At 37.4% G+C, this 18,516-nt stretch overlaps 1 protein-coding gene across 1 annotated transcript in view; it reads right to left on the bottom strand.

The window, feature by feature from the left end:
* RFTN2 (raftlin family member 2) overlaps positions 1–18,516 on the bottom strand; it is a 65,405-nt gene that overhangs the window by 43,126 nt on the left and 3,763 nt on the right. The window contains exons 2-3 of the mRNA XM_055345698.1: positions 2,953–3,136; positions 1,280–1,394 (exon numbers count right to left, since the gene is read on the bottom strand). Of these exons, the coding sequence (XP_055201673.1) occupies positions 1,280–1,394; positions 2,953–3,136 (299 nt within the window). The remainder of the gene's footprint in view (positions 1–1,279; positions 1,395–2,952; positions 3,137–18,516) is intronic.

The following is an 18,516-nucleotide window of genomic DNA, read 5'->3' on the forward strand; positions in this document are numbered from 1 at the left end:
TAGGTTTATTTATTTATTTAATTTAAGACAGAGAGAGAGAGCTTGCATGTCAGCAGGAGAGGCAGAAGGAGAGGGAGAAGAAGAGAAGCAGAGTCCTCACTGAGCATGGAGCCCTACTTGGGGCTCTGTCCCAAGACCCTGAGATCATGACCTGAACTGAAATCAAGAGTTGGATGCTTAACTGACTGAGCCACCCAGGTGCTCCAACTTTTTCTGTTTTCAGTTAATTTCTTGGAATAGATGCTAATAGAAAAAATAAAATGGGATTTATGATTTTTATGACCAGACTGATATTCAGAAATACCATACTAGTTCATTACAATGCCAATTACAATATATGAATGTTTTCTTTTTCTTTTTTTAAGAGTTTTATTTATTTATTCATGAGACACATAGAGAGAGAGAGGCAGAGACATAGGCAGAGCGAGAAGCAGGCTCCATGTAGGGAGCCCGATGTGGGACTCGATCCTGGGACTCCAGGATCATGCCCTGGGCTGAAGGCAGGCCCTCAACCACTGACATCCAGGGATCCTATATGAATATTTTCTTAAAGCTCTTCTAATACCTTTGATTTAATTTCTCAGCTAATATTGGTGAGTTTTATTTAAAAAATTATTAGTTAGCTTAAATCTTTTTCCAGTGTCTGTTGTTGGTATTTCCTTTTGTATTTTGCTGTGCATAGAATCTGTCTATCCATTCAAGACTGGACAGTGCTTTCATGCATTTGTATTCATTTACTATATATTCTAAAAGAAACTCCCATAGGACACATTTGTTGGGGATTCCTCCCCCATTCTTATTTTAAGGCTTAATTTTCCTAGGATATGTGTTATATTTATATACTCCAATTCCTCAGCCTATTCATAATTGAGTATGTCTACTCAGTTTATCCTTTCATTTTTTTCTGGATTTTTTATAGGCAAAAAAATTACCCCTTTATCGCTTTTGAAATGTGTGGAATCTATTTTCTACAGAACAATTGTCCATTTTCCCAGCAGTACTCACTAAATGATGGTTGTTCCCCCATTTTATTTCATCAGGTTTGTTATCAAACTTCTTATATGTGTGTAAATTTATTTCTGGCATTTCCATTCTGTTTCACTGGCTTGTATTTCTGTTTCTAACTGTACAGTTTGGTATGTGTGCTTCAATATGTTTTAACCTCTAGTAGAAGTCACTTACCATTTCCCTGTTCTTTTAAAAGTAAGAAAGGAAGTTGATAAAGAAGAAATACTAAATAATTCTTGATATCACATGAAAAAATGTATACATTTAGTACCTTTTCTATCAGTTCTTTTGCTATGTCATTTGTTTGTGTCTCATAAGTTAGAGGACATTCCTCAATCACAAGCCTTGGGCGTCTCTGTCCACTGGGTACTGCCGAATGCTTTGGGCTGTAACAGAGAATATATTCATGGTTGGAAGTCAGTTGATCATTTTCAGCTAATATGCTCATGTAAAAATGAGAGGGCAACTCAAAAATAAGATCAAGAGAATCCTTTATTTTTCCAAGCCTAATGGTTGTCTTCTTAGGTAAAAATACCAGAAAAACACAGTAACTTCTATTAATTTAAATTTTCTTAGTTTAAACCTCTATTAATTTAATTTTTAATTTAATATGGAAGAAAAATTCATCAGTTGTTTTAATAAAAATTGTGAGAAATGATTTTAGGTTACTGTTACATCTCGTTTTTGTACAAAAGCACAAGTAAAGGTCCCATTTAAATGCAAATAAATATTGTCCTTTTTCCTTTTTTTCTTTTCTGATCTTTACCCTTTGCTTATTCTTAGCCTTGTCAAAGCACTGCTAAGTCCACTGGAAGTAATGCTAAAAGAGGAAAAATAATTTATACATGGTTTAGAAGATTGGTAATTAGGACATCAATGTTGTGCCATTAAATGGTATGTTTACTTAGTAATGCTTGAAATACTGGATGAGGTTCCATCTCATGGTGAAATCTGGGGCCCGTACAAACCCTCTCAGACAATGTGTAAGTTGGCAATTGTTCAATAGCAAGGCAGTGTTCCTTAAAAGCACAACTGGGATTTTTTAAGTCCTTTTTTAATTGTTTTTTTTTCTTCAATTTTCTTGTTTTCTCTCTTCTTATTCCATTTTTCTTTCCCTGTTTAGCCCTTTCCTAGTTAAAGTGATCGATTATTAGTCCATCACTAAAAAGAGAAAACAGTTTTTACCCTGGTCTTTGAGGTGGCTTGATATAGTTTAAGAGATGTATAAAAAAGCATGTGTTTAAAACATTGGTTTGGTTATTTTAATTCTTCATTGGAAAGAAGAATTGGAAAGGGCAATGGTATTTTGAAAACTATCAAATTTACAAGGTAGGCTGGCAAAAGTGGTGGCAGTATTGTTTGGGAAAGCAGCTACTAACAAAAATGAAAAAAAAACTAAAATGGATGGTTTTTACATCCTACTTATTTTGGAAAAAGCTGATAAGAAGTCTATCTGATTTGTGAAAACTTGGCAGGTAGGTCTTTCTGCTGTAAAAGTTCTAAAAGGGAGAGAGTTTCTGTTGCCACTATTAATAATATAGGACAGTAAAAAAAAAAGGCATTCAGTGAAAGTGGACTTCATTGGTCCAGTCAGTTTTGTTTTGTTATTTATTTATTTATTTTTTTTAGCTCAGCGACAGCACCTGTAGCTGATGGCTACTCTCTCATCTGGTGAAGTTTCTAGGTACTTCTTGAATCTATTTTCCTTTTCCTTTGTTTACTGACATCCTCACCTCGAACCCATTTGTCTGCAGGGGCTAAAGTCAATAAGGAGTTTTAAAAGGAGGGAGGTTTAAGTTTCCTTTCTCAATCCAGATTCAACTACCGGAAAATGTGCTCTAAACCAAACCCCCTAATTATCCTTTATTCCCCATCACTACATTCAAACTTTTTCTCTTTTCCCAAAAAAACTATCTCAACCGCTTCCTTGAGTACCAGGCTTACCTTAATTTCAAGCGCAATAGCACTACCCTGTACAGGTAACTTGCAGGTAGGTGTTTTCGCTGCCCCACAGGTTGTATAACAGGATGAATAGCTCCAACAATATATCCTTTAAGATAGTAGTCTTCCACTTTTGTTACTATATCTGGAATTGAATTTATCTTGATGACTTCTGGGTTTGGCGAAGCTGAAATATCAAACACAATGAGAAATTTGCACACTTATGAAATGTTATTTTATAAAATGTTATTTTTTTCTATGTGATTATGCTAATAAACAGGAAGCATATTCATATGATTTAATCTCAAGGTTACATTAACGTGAATTACATATTTTCTAAATTAATTCCAGAAAAAAGCAGAAGTAACCTCATAAGCTTATAGATATGTAATATTACTGATATGTCTTAAAGTAGAAATGCTTTATGTAATTTTTTCAATTAAGGTAGCTCTATTTTTAGGATTTCATTTGAGTGACTGTATTCTATTACTCGATACTGAAGACATACATAAGAGAAACAATATTAAGTTGAAGAGCCAATTGTTTTTACAATTCTGAACAGGATAAAATGAATAATTTTTAATATAAAATTCATACAAATATAAAAATTAAAAGTGGGTGTAATGATATGTTATGCAGGAATTGTCCAGTGCTTGTTTCTATCACTTACATGTAACACACAGTGCTCATCCCAACAAATGCTTTCCTTAATGTCCATCGCCCATTTAGTGTATCCTCTCACCTTCCTCCCCTCCAGCAAACCTCAGTTTGTTCTCTTAACTATAAAGTTTTATGGTTTGCCTTCTTCTCTGTTTTTATCTTATTTTATTTTTCCTTTCCTTCCCCTATGTTCATTTGTTTTGTTTCTTAAATTCCACATAAGTGAAATCATATGGTATTTGTCTTTGACTTATTTTGCTTAACATAATACTGATTTCAATACTTACATAAATGCTTTTTTTTTTTTGAGAGAGAGGGAGAAAGAGAAAGAGTGGGGAGAGGGGAGGGGCAGAAGAGAGAGAGAATCTCAAGCTGGGCATGAAGCCCGACAAGGGGCTCAATCATACAACCCTGAGATTATGACCTGAGTTGAAATCAAGAGTTGAATGCTTAACTCACTGGGCCACACAGGTGCCCCTGAAGTTCTTTTTTAGTAAGTAAAATTCCTAAATGTAGAGGAACTTTAAATGCAAAATTGATAAGCAGTTGAATTATCCCTTTGAAGCAGGGCAAACCTGTAGAAACTATAGAGCAGTACAATGTGTACAGTTTTTAGTAAAAGGAAAAGGGTGTGTTATTTGGGAAAATGTTTTTTTGTTTAAGATTTTATTTATTTATTCATGACAGAGAGAGAGAGGCAGAGACATAGGGAGAGGGAGAAGCAGGTTCCCTATAGGGAGCCTGATGTGGGACCTGATCCCACCACCCCAGGATCATGACCTGAGCCAAAGGCAGATTCTCAACCACTGAGTCACCCAGGTGCCCCTGGGAAAATGTTCTTAATGTTCAAGCAGAATTAATTTAAAAAACAACTTTATTTTCTGTAACAATATTTCTCATTTTCTGGAAAGCAGTCAAGAATTAATATCTAGAAACAGACCAGCAATTTGATTATCTCAAGTAACTAAACATATGAAATTATGGGCAATGCTGCCTGTTGGCTTTCTGTCAGTTTGGTCAGTGGTGTCTAGCAAAGAACTGCTGCTAATTGCCTGAACACAGGAAGGAGGTTAAGAAGCAGACAAAGAAGAAGGGTCAGAGGAAATCCCCATCTCCTCTTACATTAATATCCACGTGATGGAACAGAAATCCACCAACACTGGGTATTCAGACCAACTTCTCAAAAGAAAATAAAACACTCAATAGAATAGTCATATAAACCAAGACAAATCCATTTCCTCAAATTCTTTTTTTTTTAAAGATTTTATTTATTTATTCATAGAGACACACACACACAGAGAGAGAGAGAGAGAGAGAGGCAGAGACACAGGCAGAGGGAGAAGCAGGCTTCATGCAGGGAGCCCGACGTAGGACTCGATCCAGGGTCTCCAGGATCAGCCCTGGGCTGCAGGTGGGGCTAAACCGCTGAGCCACTGGGGCTGCCCATTTCCTCAAATTCTGATCATCTTTTGTATTTATACTAATCTACTTACAATATATTTTCTTCATCATTTTTTTTTTCTCTTCATCATTTTGTATAGGAACAAAACCAAAGAGAATCATCCTGGACTTTGGAGAAACAGCTGGATTCATTGCAAAACAGCCGTGTTCTGCGTGGTTGTGTGGCAATCACTCCGTGATTCATTTGGTTTTACTTTTTAAGTATTTTAACTACCTACCCTGATTTCCAAACAAAGAAAAGGAAAGACTATAAAATAGAATAAACTGTTGAGACTAAGGAATGAAACATAACCTTATTTTTAGAATTATATACTAATTCCACAAATTTTTTTTTTAAAATGCAGTCTTTTAGTGAACCTTGTTGCTTATTGTGGAAAGGGGAAATTTTTTAATGTGATACCAAAGAATCTTCATAGTCTGGCCTCTTTCTTGCTTTGGTGGGCCTGCGGTACTGCACTTCTGAACTTCGCATGCTGTTTCATGCCACCAGAACTTGATTTCTTTTCCTGCTCCCTGTGCCTGGTTAATCACTTCTTCCTCTGTGCTGTGGATTCTCCTAGTTCCCTTTCAGACTTTATGTTAGTTACGTGTTTCTATGTTTGTCTTTGCTGTTAGAGAATTCTAGTCTAACAGGAATAAGGAATAAGGAACCTACCTTATTTCTCTTTCTATGCCCTGCATTTTCCTGGGTTATCATGTTAAGCTGGAAATACTGTTCATAAAGGGAACTATGAGGTGAAATTATTGCATAAAGGAGGGAAAGCCATCAAGGTGAGCTAAAGGAAACCACAAAAGTTAGCTAGTAAATTCGGGAACAAATGGATAAGTTATCTAGGACTTGCTAGAGAGAGACACAACAGGCAAAGAACACACAAGCAGTGTTGTGGAATTGTTACTCTTTTGATTATAAAAGTGAAGGTGGTCAAGAACCTAGTAAGAATCCAACCTGGTAGAGTTAAAAGTCATATTCACTTGAGAAGGCTCTAGCTTCAGGCCCCATTCTATATTCCTTGTGTTATTAACACTGCAATGAGAAAACTACATAGAAAATGAGGTGAAAAGGAATGAGAGGTAGAGTTATGTTGAGTGTAATTAGCTCCATCTTGAGTGAAATCTGGAGAAATTTGGGAGAGGATAATTTCACATATAAAGAATGAGACTGCAGGCTTGGACACCTTCTCCATCCTGCTGGTCTTGCTTCCCCTTAACTGACGTGCTTGGAGTCACTGTTTGGTCCCATGTTGTCTCACCTAGTCTACTCTGGCATCCCTGCTTGGAAGGAAACTCCAGAAACCAAGAACTGAGGATTGGGAAAAGCCCTTTCTCCTGGAGCTGGAGCGCTGGGTTAGAGTGCAGAGCAATTTAGGCAGCCAGTGTTCTCCTTGTTGTCGATGATCTTGCCACCATCCCAGAGTGGAGTGGTGCAGCAGCCAACATCTAAAAGGTACTCAATGAATTCAAAAGGCACTTAAGTTGTTAGTAAATATAGAATATTTGAAAATATTTCAATTATTTTGTAGTTACGCCAGATGCTCAGCAGTGAGCAATATTAGTGATTAATATTATTTGATTATTTTAGTTCCATACTACCACTATGTTATATGCTTATAATCATCTGTATATAATGTGGTGATGGTTGCACAACAACGTATATGTAGTATATGCCACTAACTGTACCCCTAAAAATGGTGAAGATGGTAAGTTTCATGTTTATTTTACCACAATAAAAAAATAAAAAGGTTCTATGTCAAAATAAAAAAGGTTCTATGTCAAAGATAATATATATGTACATATTAAAATTTACTTTCTGCTTCTGAATTTGACTATGTTAGATACTTCATACAAGTAGAATCATATATTGCAGTTGACCCTGGAACAATTTGGGAGTCATGCAGACAAAAACCTGCATATAACTTTTGACTCCCTAAAAAAACTTAACTACTAATAGCCTACCATCAACTGGAAGCCATACCAATTACATAGTTGATTAACACATATTTTGACTGTTATATGTATTGTATACTGTATTCTTACAATAAAATGATCTACAGAAAATATTTTGAAAAAATCATAGGGAAGAGAAATACATGTACAGTACTATACAATATTTGTAAAAAAAAATAATCTGCATATAAGTAGACCTGTGCAGTTCAAACCTGTGTTGTTCTTGGGTCAACTTGTCTTTTTGTGACTCGCTTATTTCATTTAATGTCCTCATGATTCATCCATTTTGTAGCATGTAACAGGATTTCCCTTTTTTTTTTTTTTTAAAGATTTTATCCATTTATTCATGGAGACACACACACACACAGAGACAGACAGACAGAGACAGAGAGAGAGGCAGAGACACAGACAGAGGGAGAAGCAGGCTCCATGCAGGGAGCCCAATGTGGGACTCAACCCCAGATCTCAAGGATCACACCCCGGGCCCAAGGCAGTGCTAAACCACTAAGCCACCAGGGATGCCGGATTTCCTTTCTTTTTAAGACTGAATAAGATTCCATTGTATGCATATACCACATTTTGTTTATCCATTCATCCATCAGTGGACATCTGAGTTGATTCTATTTCTTGGCTATTGTGAATACTGCTGCTATGAATGTGGATGTGCTAATATCTATATAAGATCCTGCTTTAAAAAAAAAAGATCCTGCTTTTATATATATTTAGATATACACGCACAAGTGCGATTGCTGAATTATATGGTAATTCTATTTTTAATTATTTGAGGAATGGCTATACTGTTTTCCGTAGTGTTTTCATCATTTTACATTCCCATCAACAGTGTACAAGTGTTCCAATTTCTCTACATCCTTGACAACTCTTGTTTTTTGTAGCTTTTTTTTTTTTAAAAGTAGCCATCCTAAGTGGGTATGAGGTGATATTTCATTGTGGTTTTGATTTGCATTTCCCTAATGATTAATGATGTTGAACATCATATGCTCATTGGCCATTTGTGTATCATTTTTGGAGAAATGCCTATTCAAGTCCTTTGCCCATTTTTAAATTCAGTTATTTTTATTGTTAAGTTGTAGGAGTTCTTTATATATTCTGGATATATATTTACTCTCAGTTCATAGACTGACTTTCCACTCTTTGATGTACAAAATTTTTTAAAAAATATTTTATTTATTTATTCATGAGAGACAGAGAGAGAGAGACACGCAGAGACATAGGCAAAGGGAGAAGCAGACTCCATGAAGGGAGCCTGATGTGGGACTCAATCCTGGTACTCTTGAGATCACACCCTGAGCCGAAGCCAGATGCTCAACCACTGAGCCATCCAGGCATCTCTGATGTACAGAAGTTTTTAAGTTTGATGTAGTCCCATTACCTATTTTTGCTTTTGTTGCCTATGCTTTTCATATCATTGCTGAAAAATCTTTGCCAAATCCAACATCATGAAGTTTCTCCCCATGTTTTCTTCTAGGAGTTTTATAGCTTTACGTCTTACATTTAGGTTAAAGATTTTTTTTTAAGTACAATGGCACTAGTTTATTATTTTTTTTAAAGATTTTATTTATTCATGAGAAACACACAGAAAGAGGCAGAGACACAGGCAGAGCCACCCAGGCATCCCTAGTTTATTAGTTTACAAAGGTATGCTATGCCTTCTTCCTCAAAACAATCCCAGAAAAATTAAAAAACTTGATTTTTCTAGGATACCATTCTAAGATGATTATCTTAGCAAAATAGATTGTAAAACGAAACTTAAAAATTCATGAAAGTGTAAGAAATTTAAAGTTTATGAAACTGACAAAAGTGAAACACAAGTATGTAGATTATAGCTGATAATTTAAAAAATACATGTGTGGAAATAAGCATTTAATTTTTATGAAAGCATGTCTTTATAAGTTATAAAATTCAATACAGGGATCCCTGGGCGGCGCAGCGGTTTGGCGCCTGCTTTTGGCCCAGGGTGCGATCCTGGAGACCTGGGATCGAATCCCAGGTCGGGCTCCCGGTGAATGGAGCCTGCTTCTCCCTCTGCCTGTGTCTCTGCCTCTCTCTCTCTCTCTCTATGACTATCGTAAATTAAAAATAAAAAATTTAAAATTCAATACAAGAATAAGGCATGTGCCTTGGCTTGGAAATCTCTCCTGGCATTTTAACTACTACTGTTGGCCAGATGATAATTATAGTGGATATTACGACAGGTGTGAAGTTGGTTGTTTTTCCATATGGCATGACTAGACAGTGCTTGAGGTTTCAGTCAAGAGATCATTCAAGAATCACTCAAACTACAAGTCCTGGTTCCCTTGTTGTTGCCTGAAAACTTGCCATTGATAATCTTTGGCAATATCAAGGAAGCCCCAGTCTTGTACTTGCAGGATGGGAGTAAGGTACTTTAGAGAAAAGCCCAGCACTCTTTTAAGTAATGTGGCATTTCCAATACTCCTGACCGCCCAGAGGAAAAAAATATATGGAAAAAAGGGGACACACAGACTCTGAGTCTGAAAATGATTTTGAAAAATTGGGGCCTGAGTGCAAAGATGTTTTAGGATTTGTTTATTGCACTTAGTTTTCCTTTCTTAAAGTATGTAGGAGAGAGATAGTAGGAATAATTGATGTTTAAAAATGTCTAGGGACACCTGGGTAGCTCAGAGGTTAAGTGCCTGCCTTTGGCTCAGGGCGTGATCCCAGAGTCCTGGAATCGAGTCCCACATCGGGCTCCCTGCATGGAGCCTGCTTCTCCCTCCGTCTCTGCCTGTCTCTCTGTGTCTCTCATAAATAAACAAATAAAAATCTTTAAAAAAATGTCTAAAAGGCTTTTACCATTGGTAAAAATTGAATTACTAAGAAAGTAGTAAGTTATAGTTTAATTCATACATTTTTTTCTCTCTCTTAGTGGTACATAAATAATGGGGTGTTTTATAGTAAACAATGTTTTGGAGTCGGTGAAAAATGATAATTATATAGCAAAGAAGTAGTTGCAAATACATTGGCTAAGAGAATGAGGATTTGAAGAACTCTTGGTTTGGTGGTATAATGATCGAAAAAGAAATTGAACAGGGATAAATTCTTAGTTCTTTTCATAGTTCAGGATACAGAATGAGAGAAATCTGATTTAATATACATTCATTTGGTGGGGAAAGGAGGAAAGTCTAGAGACTTTAGCTGACCACAGATTAATTATAAATTAGCAGTTAATCTAATGTGATCATTGTCATCTGAAAGACAAAAGCCTCCATAGAAAGGCAGCTCACTGAATTGTGCTGCTGAACAGACCAACATTGGTATACTTCCTGTTTATTTTCCTTCCCTTACACATTTATCACCATCTAAATAATAACCAGAATATATTATATATTCACCCAGTTGTACTTTTTTTAAAGATTTATTTATTTAGGGACGCCTGGGTGGCCCAATGGTTGAGCATCTGCCTTCGGCTCAGGGCGTCATCCTGGCATACCACATCGGGTTCCCTGCAGGGAGCCTGCTTCTCACTCTGCCTGTGTCTCTGCCTCTCTCTCTCTGTCTTTCATGAATAAATAAATAACATATTTTAAAAAAATTTTATTTATTTATTTGAGAGAGAGAGAGAGAGAGAGAGTGAGCTCATGCCTGTGGGCATATGCCCTGGGTAGGTGGTAGGGGGAGGGGAAGAGGGAGAGACTCCCCCCCTGAGCCTGGACCCCAGACTGGGACTTGATTCCTTGACCCATGAGATCATGACCTGGGCCAAAATCAAGAGTTGGAGGCCCAACTGACTGAATCACCCAGGCGTCCCTCATCTTGTTTTCTTATTTAATATCTGCCTCTGTGACCAAAATGAAAGCTCTATGAATGCAGGGAGATATTCATATTTTCTTCCCTGCTATTCCTTTATACCTATAACAGTGCCTGCCACATTGATTCTCAGTTAATATTTGTTGAATTAATAAGTGGATTGTGTTCAATTTAAGGGCCAAATTAGAGACAGTTTCAAGCTGGTGTATATTTAAAAAAAAAAAAGCATTCAGGATAGTGAGTGGTCTGAAGGTCCTTAATAGGTGTTCTGCAACCATGCACTAAATAAAGGAAGAACGGGATACCATCTGATATATGTGAAGGGCTGTCACACAAAAGAAGTGGCAAGTGTGACACTGAATAGTGAAGGAAACAGGTACATAAAGGAGTATCACCCAAGCCACAGGTGGCAGGGAAGAATAATAGGACTCTGACATGTTCAGTTCTTTAAATATATGTTAGTAGAGATATATGGCAAGGAGCAAGGACACAATGAGAGTAGCAAGGGAGATAGATGATATTAGAGGAAATAAAATGAATTATAAAACTAGATAAAAATAACTATAAAAACATTACAGTCTGGGGTCACTTAATGGGCTTTCTACACCTCATTGTCCCAAGTTGATAATGAACTCATTCCCCCCATTCTCTTGTTTCAGAATGTGGTTTTCAAAGGCAGAGTTATGTAACCTGTTAAAACCAATCACCAAGAAGATAACTATAACAGAATAACACTGGTGCTTAAGGGGGTTCCTGTTTAGGTGGAGAATGTATTTCTAAAGAACACCTTGTTATCTGTAGATGTCAATAGAATAAATCCAGCTTTTCAGGTCAACTCCACATCCTCTTGCACTTTCACTAAAGTAAGGTTATTGTCTTGAGTCTCAAAGCAAAAGAAATGTTAAATGCACTACACACTCACACACACAGCAGTTTTGGGAAGAATTACAAACTGAGACATCAGAAAAGTTGAGTCTCAGACTCAAATGACCAAAGACACCAGGCTGAGAAAATGAAGAGAGGACCTGTTTCGAAGGAGGCTGTGAGACCTGGCAAAGACTCAGAACCTCATCCAAAAGAGAGCAGCTCTTGGTTAGGGCTGTGATATAAGCATGTGGGCCTGATTGTTATTGGATCTCCTAATTTTTAAGAAGACCTCGAAGTCCAGATTCTTATGTAATATTTGCCAATTTAAAAAAGTGATAGGTAATTCAAGTATTTTAACACTGTACACACCAAGTGAGATCTATCTGAAGGCTGAATATGGCCCATTATCTCTTTGGTTTACAACTTCTGCTTAGGTCACACCAGGGGCTCTGCTGACCAGAGCCTGTCAGGTTCAGGCCACCTACGTCATGTAAGTGTTCAGCATCCTAGGACACAGAAAAAGTGATCCAATTCTTCCTCATTAGTGGGAAGAGGAGAGGATGGTGATAGAAGGTCTGCGGTGCACACTTTTAACAAATTGTCCTTTTTCTCCGACATTGGGACTTGCTTTAAACATGCCAGCATCATTCAAGAAAAGTAAACCCAGGAGCAAAAAGAGGAAAAATAAATCTAGGAATTGTTTTGAGAACTTCCCTTCATGTAATTCCCTCAATTCTTACTAATGTTTTAAACTTTGCTGAAAAGAGACTAGAAGCTTGATTCAGCTGAGAGATGTAAGGAAGGGGAGAGCTGTGCACACAGAATGAGGACCAGAGTGAGTAATTAGCTCTCCACAACAGGGTTGGTGTTTGAGGCCAAGCCTTTGATTTGATGTCCTTATACTGGGGCAGTAATTATCAGAGGCTCAATTACTTTTTTTTTAAGGTTTTATGTTTAAGTAATCTCTACACTCAGCATTCAGGCTTGAACTCACAGCCCTAAGATCAAGAGTCACATGCTCTACTGACTGAGCCAGCCAGGTACCCAGTGGCTCTATTACTTTTTAAACCAGAAATTCAGGGGGAGGTGGTAGTGGTTTTGGCTAGAATCTAAATAAATAGCACAGGCGGTTAGCAGCAGCTGCAAGCAATCTATCTTCCTCCTCTTAGCTCCCTAGCCACCATGAGTCCTTTCTCAGCTCAGCTTTTTGGGAGAAGAAACAAATGGTGCTGCTCACAGCATTACTGGGTGTGGTTGGTACTGTTAAATTGATGCTACATTGTTTGTAAATGCTTTATTATACCTTACCAGATTGTTGTAATTTAGTGATGAAAGAAAGTGTTTCATAATTGCTTTGAAAACTGTACACATGCAAAGTGGATATTTATGGTTAAAACTGAAACACGCTGAAGGTCAAGAAACATCCTATCTTTTATCCCCACAGTTTCTAAAATAAAATGTCAATAGACGTTTTAACGTTCATTTGCTTAAAAGCTTCTCAAAGATCAAAGTTTAGAAATAGAAAAATTCATCGTCCAGTATAAAGCTAAGAACTTGCTCAATGCCAAAAGCTTTGCTCTGATGATGTAACTCTATGAAAATTGTCCAAGACATATATATATGTTCTTTCCACCAATTTACTTCTGAAGATTGGTATGTGTTTTTGAAATATTTATGAAACATTGTTTCCTCAGATAAACATACAATGCATAAACACTGGCAAGTACATTTACCATATTTTCAAAAGGGAATACTGTCAATCTCCATATTTTTTTTAGCAATTACAGTAAAAAATAGTAAGTAACATATACCAAGTACCTAGTTTATGCCAGGCACTACGCGAAATGCTTTACACACCTAATCTTAATTAATACTTAAAACACTCCATAAGGTAGATATTATCATTATTCTCAGATGAGGGAACTCAGGGAGAGAGAGATTTGGTAACTTGCCCAAGTTGCTAGGAAGTGGTGAGGATGTGATTAAACCAGATTCCACAGCCATACATTTTAGTGCCTACAAGAAAGTAAAACTTCATTGATGTGGGTCATGTTAAGAATTTGTGAAAATTCAGACATGGGCTAGGATAAAGCTTTGGACTATAATAAATTGTTAAGCAATTTAATGTATGGATATTAAAAGGAATATTTGGTCTACTCTACTTATCAAAATACTTGAAATTATTTAGCAATATGAACTGCCACATGAACAATATCCAAATTATGTAATCTTTTGTTTCCAATGAGAGCTGCCATTTTTGTAGTCACTCATTAATGTTATTTAATTGAAGTAATATAACTAAATTTAAATATGCTAATACTCTATTGAACTACATGGTTTATTATTATAGGCAGATATATAAAAGATCAAATTATGACCACTTCAGAGTCCTGCAGCCTCATGTTTCACTGCTGTCTCCTTCACATGCTATTCTCAATCCATTGTTTTATTTGTGGTCCCTGGACAGACCATGGAATTTTCTCTCATTTCCCCATCTTTCAGTCTGTTTGCCTTACCTACATTTCCCACTTAATCTTTTAAAATTTTTTGAGTAGGGGTTGAAATGTAACATACAAAAAATATAAACAAAATATACTTAACACTGCCAACACTTCGGTAACCACCATCCATTCAAAAATTAGAACATGGTGGGCACTCCAGAAGCTTCCCATTTTGCTTTTTTCCAATCACAATCCCCTCTCCCCTCTGTACTATCTTGAATTTTATGGCCATCATTTCTTTTTTCTTCTTTTTAGTCTACTACCCAAGAATGCAGCCTTGAACATTATAGTTCAATTTTGCCTATTTTTTGTTTTATATAAATGGAATTATATGGCATAACTTCTGTGTCTGTCTTTTTTTTTTAATTTTTATTTATTTATGATAGTCACAGAGAGAGAAAGAGAGAGGCAGAGACACAGGCAGAGGGAGAAGCAGGCTCCATGCACCGGGAGCCTGACGTGGGATTCGATCCCGGGTCTCCAGGATCGCGCCCTGGGCCAAAGGCAGGCGCCAAACCGCTGCGCCACCCAGGGATCCCCGTGTGTCTGTCTTTTTTTAAAGATTTTTATTTTTTAATTGAAATAAAAATTCAATTTAAATAACATACAGTATAACACCCAGTGTTCATCCCATTGTGTTAAAGATTTTTTTATTTTTTTCAAGTGATCTCTATACCCAGCGTGGGGCTTAAACTCAAACTTGAGATCAAGAGTCACATGCTCTATGGACTGAGCCAGTCAGGCACCTCCTGTGTCTGTCTTCTTTTACTCAACATTATGCCTGTGATATTTGTCTTGTGTAGCTTGTATAGTTGCTGTTTCTTCATTTTCATTGCAGTTATAATCGAGGTTGGCAAAGGACTGCCTATGGCTTATTTTGTAACGTATGGTATGTTGGTACTACAATGGCAGAGCTGAGTAATTGTGATGAAGATCATGCGTCTTGCAAAGCCTGAAATATTTACTATCTGGCCCCTTACAGAAAGTTTGCTGACTTTTGCAGTATAGTGTTCCATTGTGTAAATATACGACAATTTATTTTTCTGATCTCTTGTTCTTGGATTTCTGTGTTGTTCCTGCTTTTGGGTTATTATAAATAGCACTTTCTGAACATTCTTGTATATGCCTCATGGTACACATGTGTACACATTTACATTGGGTATATCTTCAGCTAACCAGATAATGCCAAAGCATTTTTCCCCCCAAAATGGTTGTACCATGGGCACTTGGTTGGCTCAGTCAGTTAAGCGTCTGCCTTTGGCTCAAGTCATGATCCTAGGGTCATAGGATTGAGCCCTGCATCAGGCTCCCTGGGCAGCAGGAGAGTCTGCTTCTCCCTCTCCCTCAACTCCTCTCCCTGCTCATGATTTCTCTATTTCTTTGTCTCTCGGATAAATAAATAAAATCTTGGAACGCCTGCGTGGCATTCAGCAGTTGGGTGTCTGCCTTCAGCTCAGGGTGTGATCCCGGAGTCCCGGGATTGAGTCCCACATCGGGCTCCCTGCATGGAGCCTGCTTCTCCCTCTGCCTGTGTCTCTGCCTTTCTCTCTGTGTCTCTCATGAAAAAAAAAAGTAAAGTCTTTAAAAAATTAAATAAAATCTTTAAAAACAAAACCCAAAATGGTTGTGCCAGTTTACTAACATGTGGTATTAGTAGTCTTTTAAAATTTTAGCTGTTTTGGATGATTTGTAGTGATATCTCACTATGGTTTTAACATGCATTTTTCTGGTTACTAATAAGGTTAGTAACAGTTTCATATAGCCATTGGCCATTTGGATTAACTATTTTGTGAGGTGCCTGTCCAAATTCCTCGTGCATTTGAGCCCAGAACTGGGGGAGCCGCCCCACAGGCAGTCAGGGTTGTGACCTTACACGCCCTCCCGCTGGGTCAGCTACATGGGTTACAGTAAGAGGTCCGGGGCTGAGGCAGGTGTCCTGGGGGCTACGTGGCATCATTGGCCATTCCTCCCGCTGGAGAGTCCCTGCTTCGAGTGACACCCACTACCCCCTTCCTGGGCCTGTGGAGCCCGTGGGCTGATGCCCAATAAAGGCAGTCGGTGAGGCAAAAAAAAAAAAAAAATTGGGTTGTTTGGTTTTCCCTTACAAAAGGAAAGTTGCAGTTGTATTTTCTCTATTCTGGTTACAAACCTTTGTCTAAGTCCCACTCACCCTTTACATCTTAGATGAGATGACCTTTCTTTTAAGGAATCTTTCTGGATCCCACCAATCAGGTAGAGGTGTTCTTTTTTTCTCCCTCTATAACCCTTGTACTTCTAGGATTGCCTGCATCATAGTGTATAATGTACACACTGTAATTGAGTATTTATCAGTGTCTCTCAGTAGGATGCTCACTAGGGTGCAGGTTCATAAAGAGCAGGGATTAAGCTTTATTTACCTTTGTATCCTAGCTCTTAGCTCAGTAGGTACTTAATAAATATTAGTTCAATGGATGAGTAAATGTCTACCCAGATATAAGAAGTATTAGGTAGAGTAGAAAATATAAGTTACATTGTCAATATAAATGCATGTGTGTTTTCTCTCAACATCAGTGTTCAAGTGGATCAACTGTATGCCTTAGCAGAGGTTCTCTTCTCTTCCAATTCAGACTGGGATCTTTTTCTTCCACAACAGTCTGGATTTGTGAGGTCTTATTGTTCTAAACCAAATATGTCACCATTTCAAACATCATGAAACTCCTCATGTAGGTTTTACCACCTGGTTGGAATTTTGGCAAGGCACTATGACCTGAATAAATTTAGTCACTTTAGACTGTTTGAGGAAACGCTCATGAACTTATTAGACTCGCATACAGAAATTTGAGTTGGACGCACCCTTCTTTTCTCCCTCCCTCCTTCCTTTCCTTCCTTCCTTCATTCCTTCTCCCCTCTTCTATCCTTCCCTCATTTCTGAGCCTTTATTCACTTCTTGTTGATTCTTTCATGCATTCTCTTCAGTGCTGCATCTTCATTCTTCTTAAAACTTCTCTGTCATTTAAAATTACTGACCACTTCTTCCTTTTTGAAATCTTCCCTTTCCTTGGGTTCTTTGATGCTATGTAGTTCTGAATGTCTTCATTCTCTGTAATTTTTGTTGAATTGTCCTCACTATGGCTAAATATGCCTGAGAACTGAGCTCGATATGCTTATGCTCTTCCTACACTTCCTCTTTTTAAGACGTTACTTATTTCGATTCCTCCTGGAAATCATCTCCAGCTAGGTATCTATAAGAGTCTCTACCAAGCTTTCCATCTCAAATGCAACATGCCTGTGTTGGAACTGCTTTTTCCCAACACACTGACTCTGTTCAGGATGCCTCTCCTACTGTAAGAGGCATCATTATTTCCACTGTTACTCAGGCTCAGTTACACACTTACTCAGAAGCAGGAAGTCATCCTGGATTCCTCATTCTTTCTGTCCCTTCATATCCAGCCAGTTACAATCTGGTAAATTATTTCTTCATAATGTCTTATATTTGCCCCTTGCATTCCATCCTACTGCTGCCCCCACATGCATGTCCTCATTGTCGACTTGTAGCCTTGACCACTACAAGAGGCCTTCTAAATAAATGTCCTCACTTCTATCTCTTTCCACTCAGTCTCACATTAATCTTCTAAAAATACTTCTCTGGATCTATTGACTATTCATTCCAAAGCCTTTATGGTTACTTAATTCCCATAGAACCAAGGAATCTTTCCTTAGCCAGGTCACAGCATTTCATACTCCATTTATTTCCAACCTTATTTTTTCCCTTTCTCTAATAAAACCCCCCCTTAGCTCACTGCTCTAGTCATTAGTCCTTGAATATGCCTCAGCCTCTTAACCTTTTTTCTGACTGTCTAAGCCCTATTTGTTCTTCAGGGTCAGTTAAAGTCCTAGTTTGAGTTTCAACTGATCCTATTAAAAATTGATTTTTCCTTTTTCTGACACCACTTTATCTTGTACTGTAATTTTTCATTCATTAATTCAACAAAACTTATTGTCCATTGTTCATGTGCCAAGCACTGTGCTAAAAGGTAGATATGATATAGTTTCTGACCTTGAGGAGTTCATGGTCTTGTCTAGTTTGTCTAGTTTGACCATTTAGAATATAAAATACTTGAGGGCAGAAACCATCTAGTTTGTCTAGTTTGTCTAGTTTGACCATTTAGAATATAAAATACTTGAGGGCAGAAACCGTCTTATTTCTTTTTGTATTTCCAGTACTTATCAGCCTATCCTCATATGTCATATGTATTGATTGCTGTTAACAGTGGTGATTAAAAAAAAAACAGTAAGAGTTTATTTTAATAATAAGGAAGCAAGTCAGAGGCCAGCAAAATTTACTTAATATATTTTACATAATTTTACT

This window comes from Nyctereutes procyonoides, unplaced genomic scaffold, assembly GCF_905146905.1.
Source record: "Nyctereutes procyonoides isolate TBG_1078 unplaced genomic scaffold, NYPRO_anot_genome, whole genome shotgun sequence".
NCBI lineage: Eukaryota > Metazoa > Chordata > Mammalia > Carnivora > Canidae > Nyctereutes > Nyctereutes procyonoides.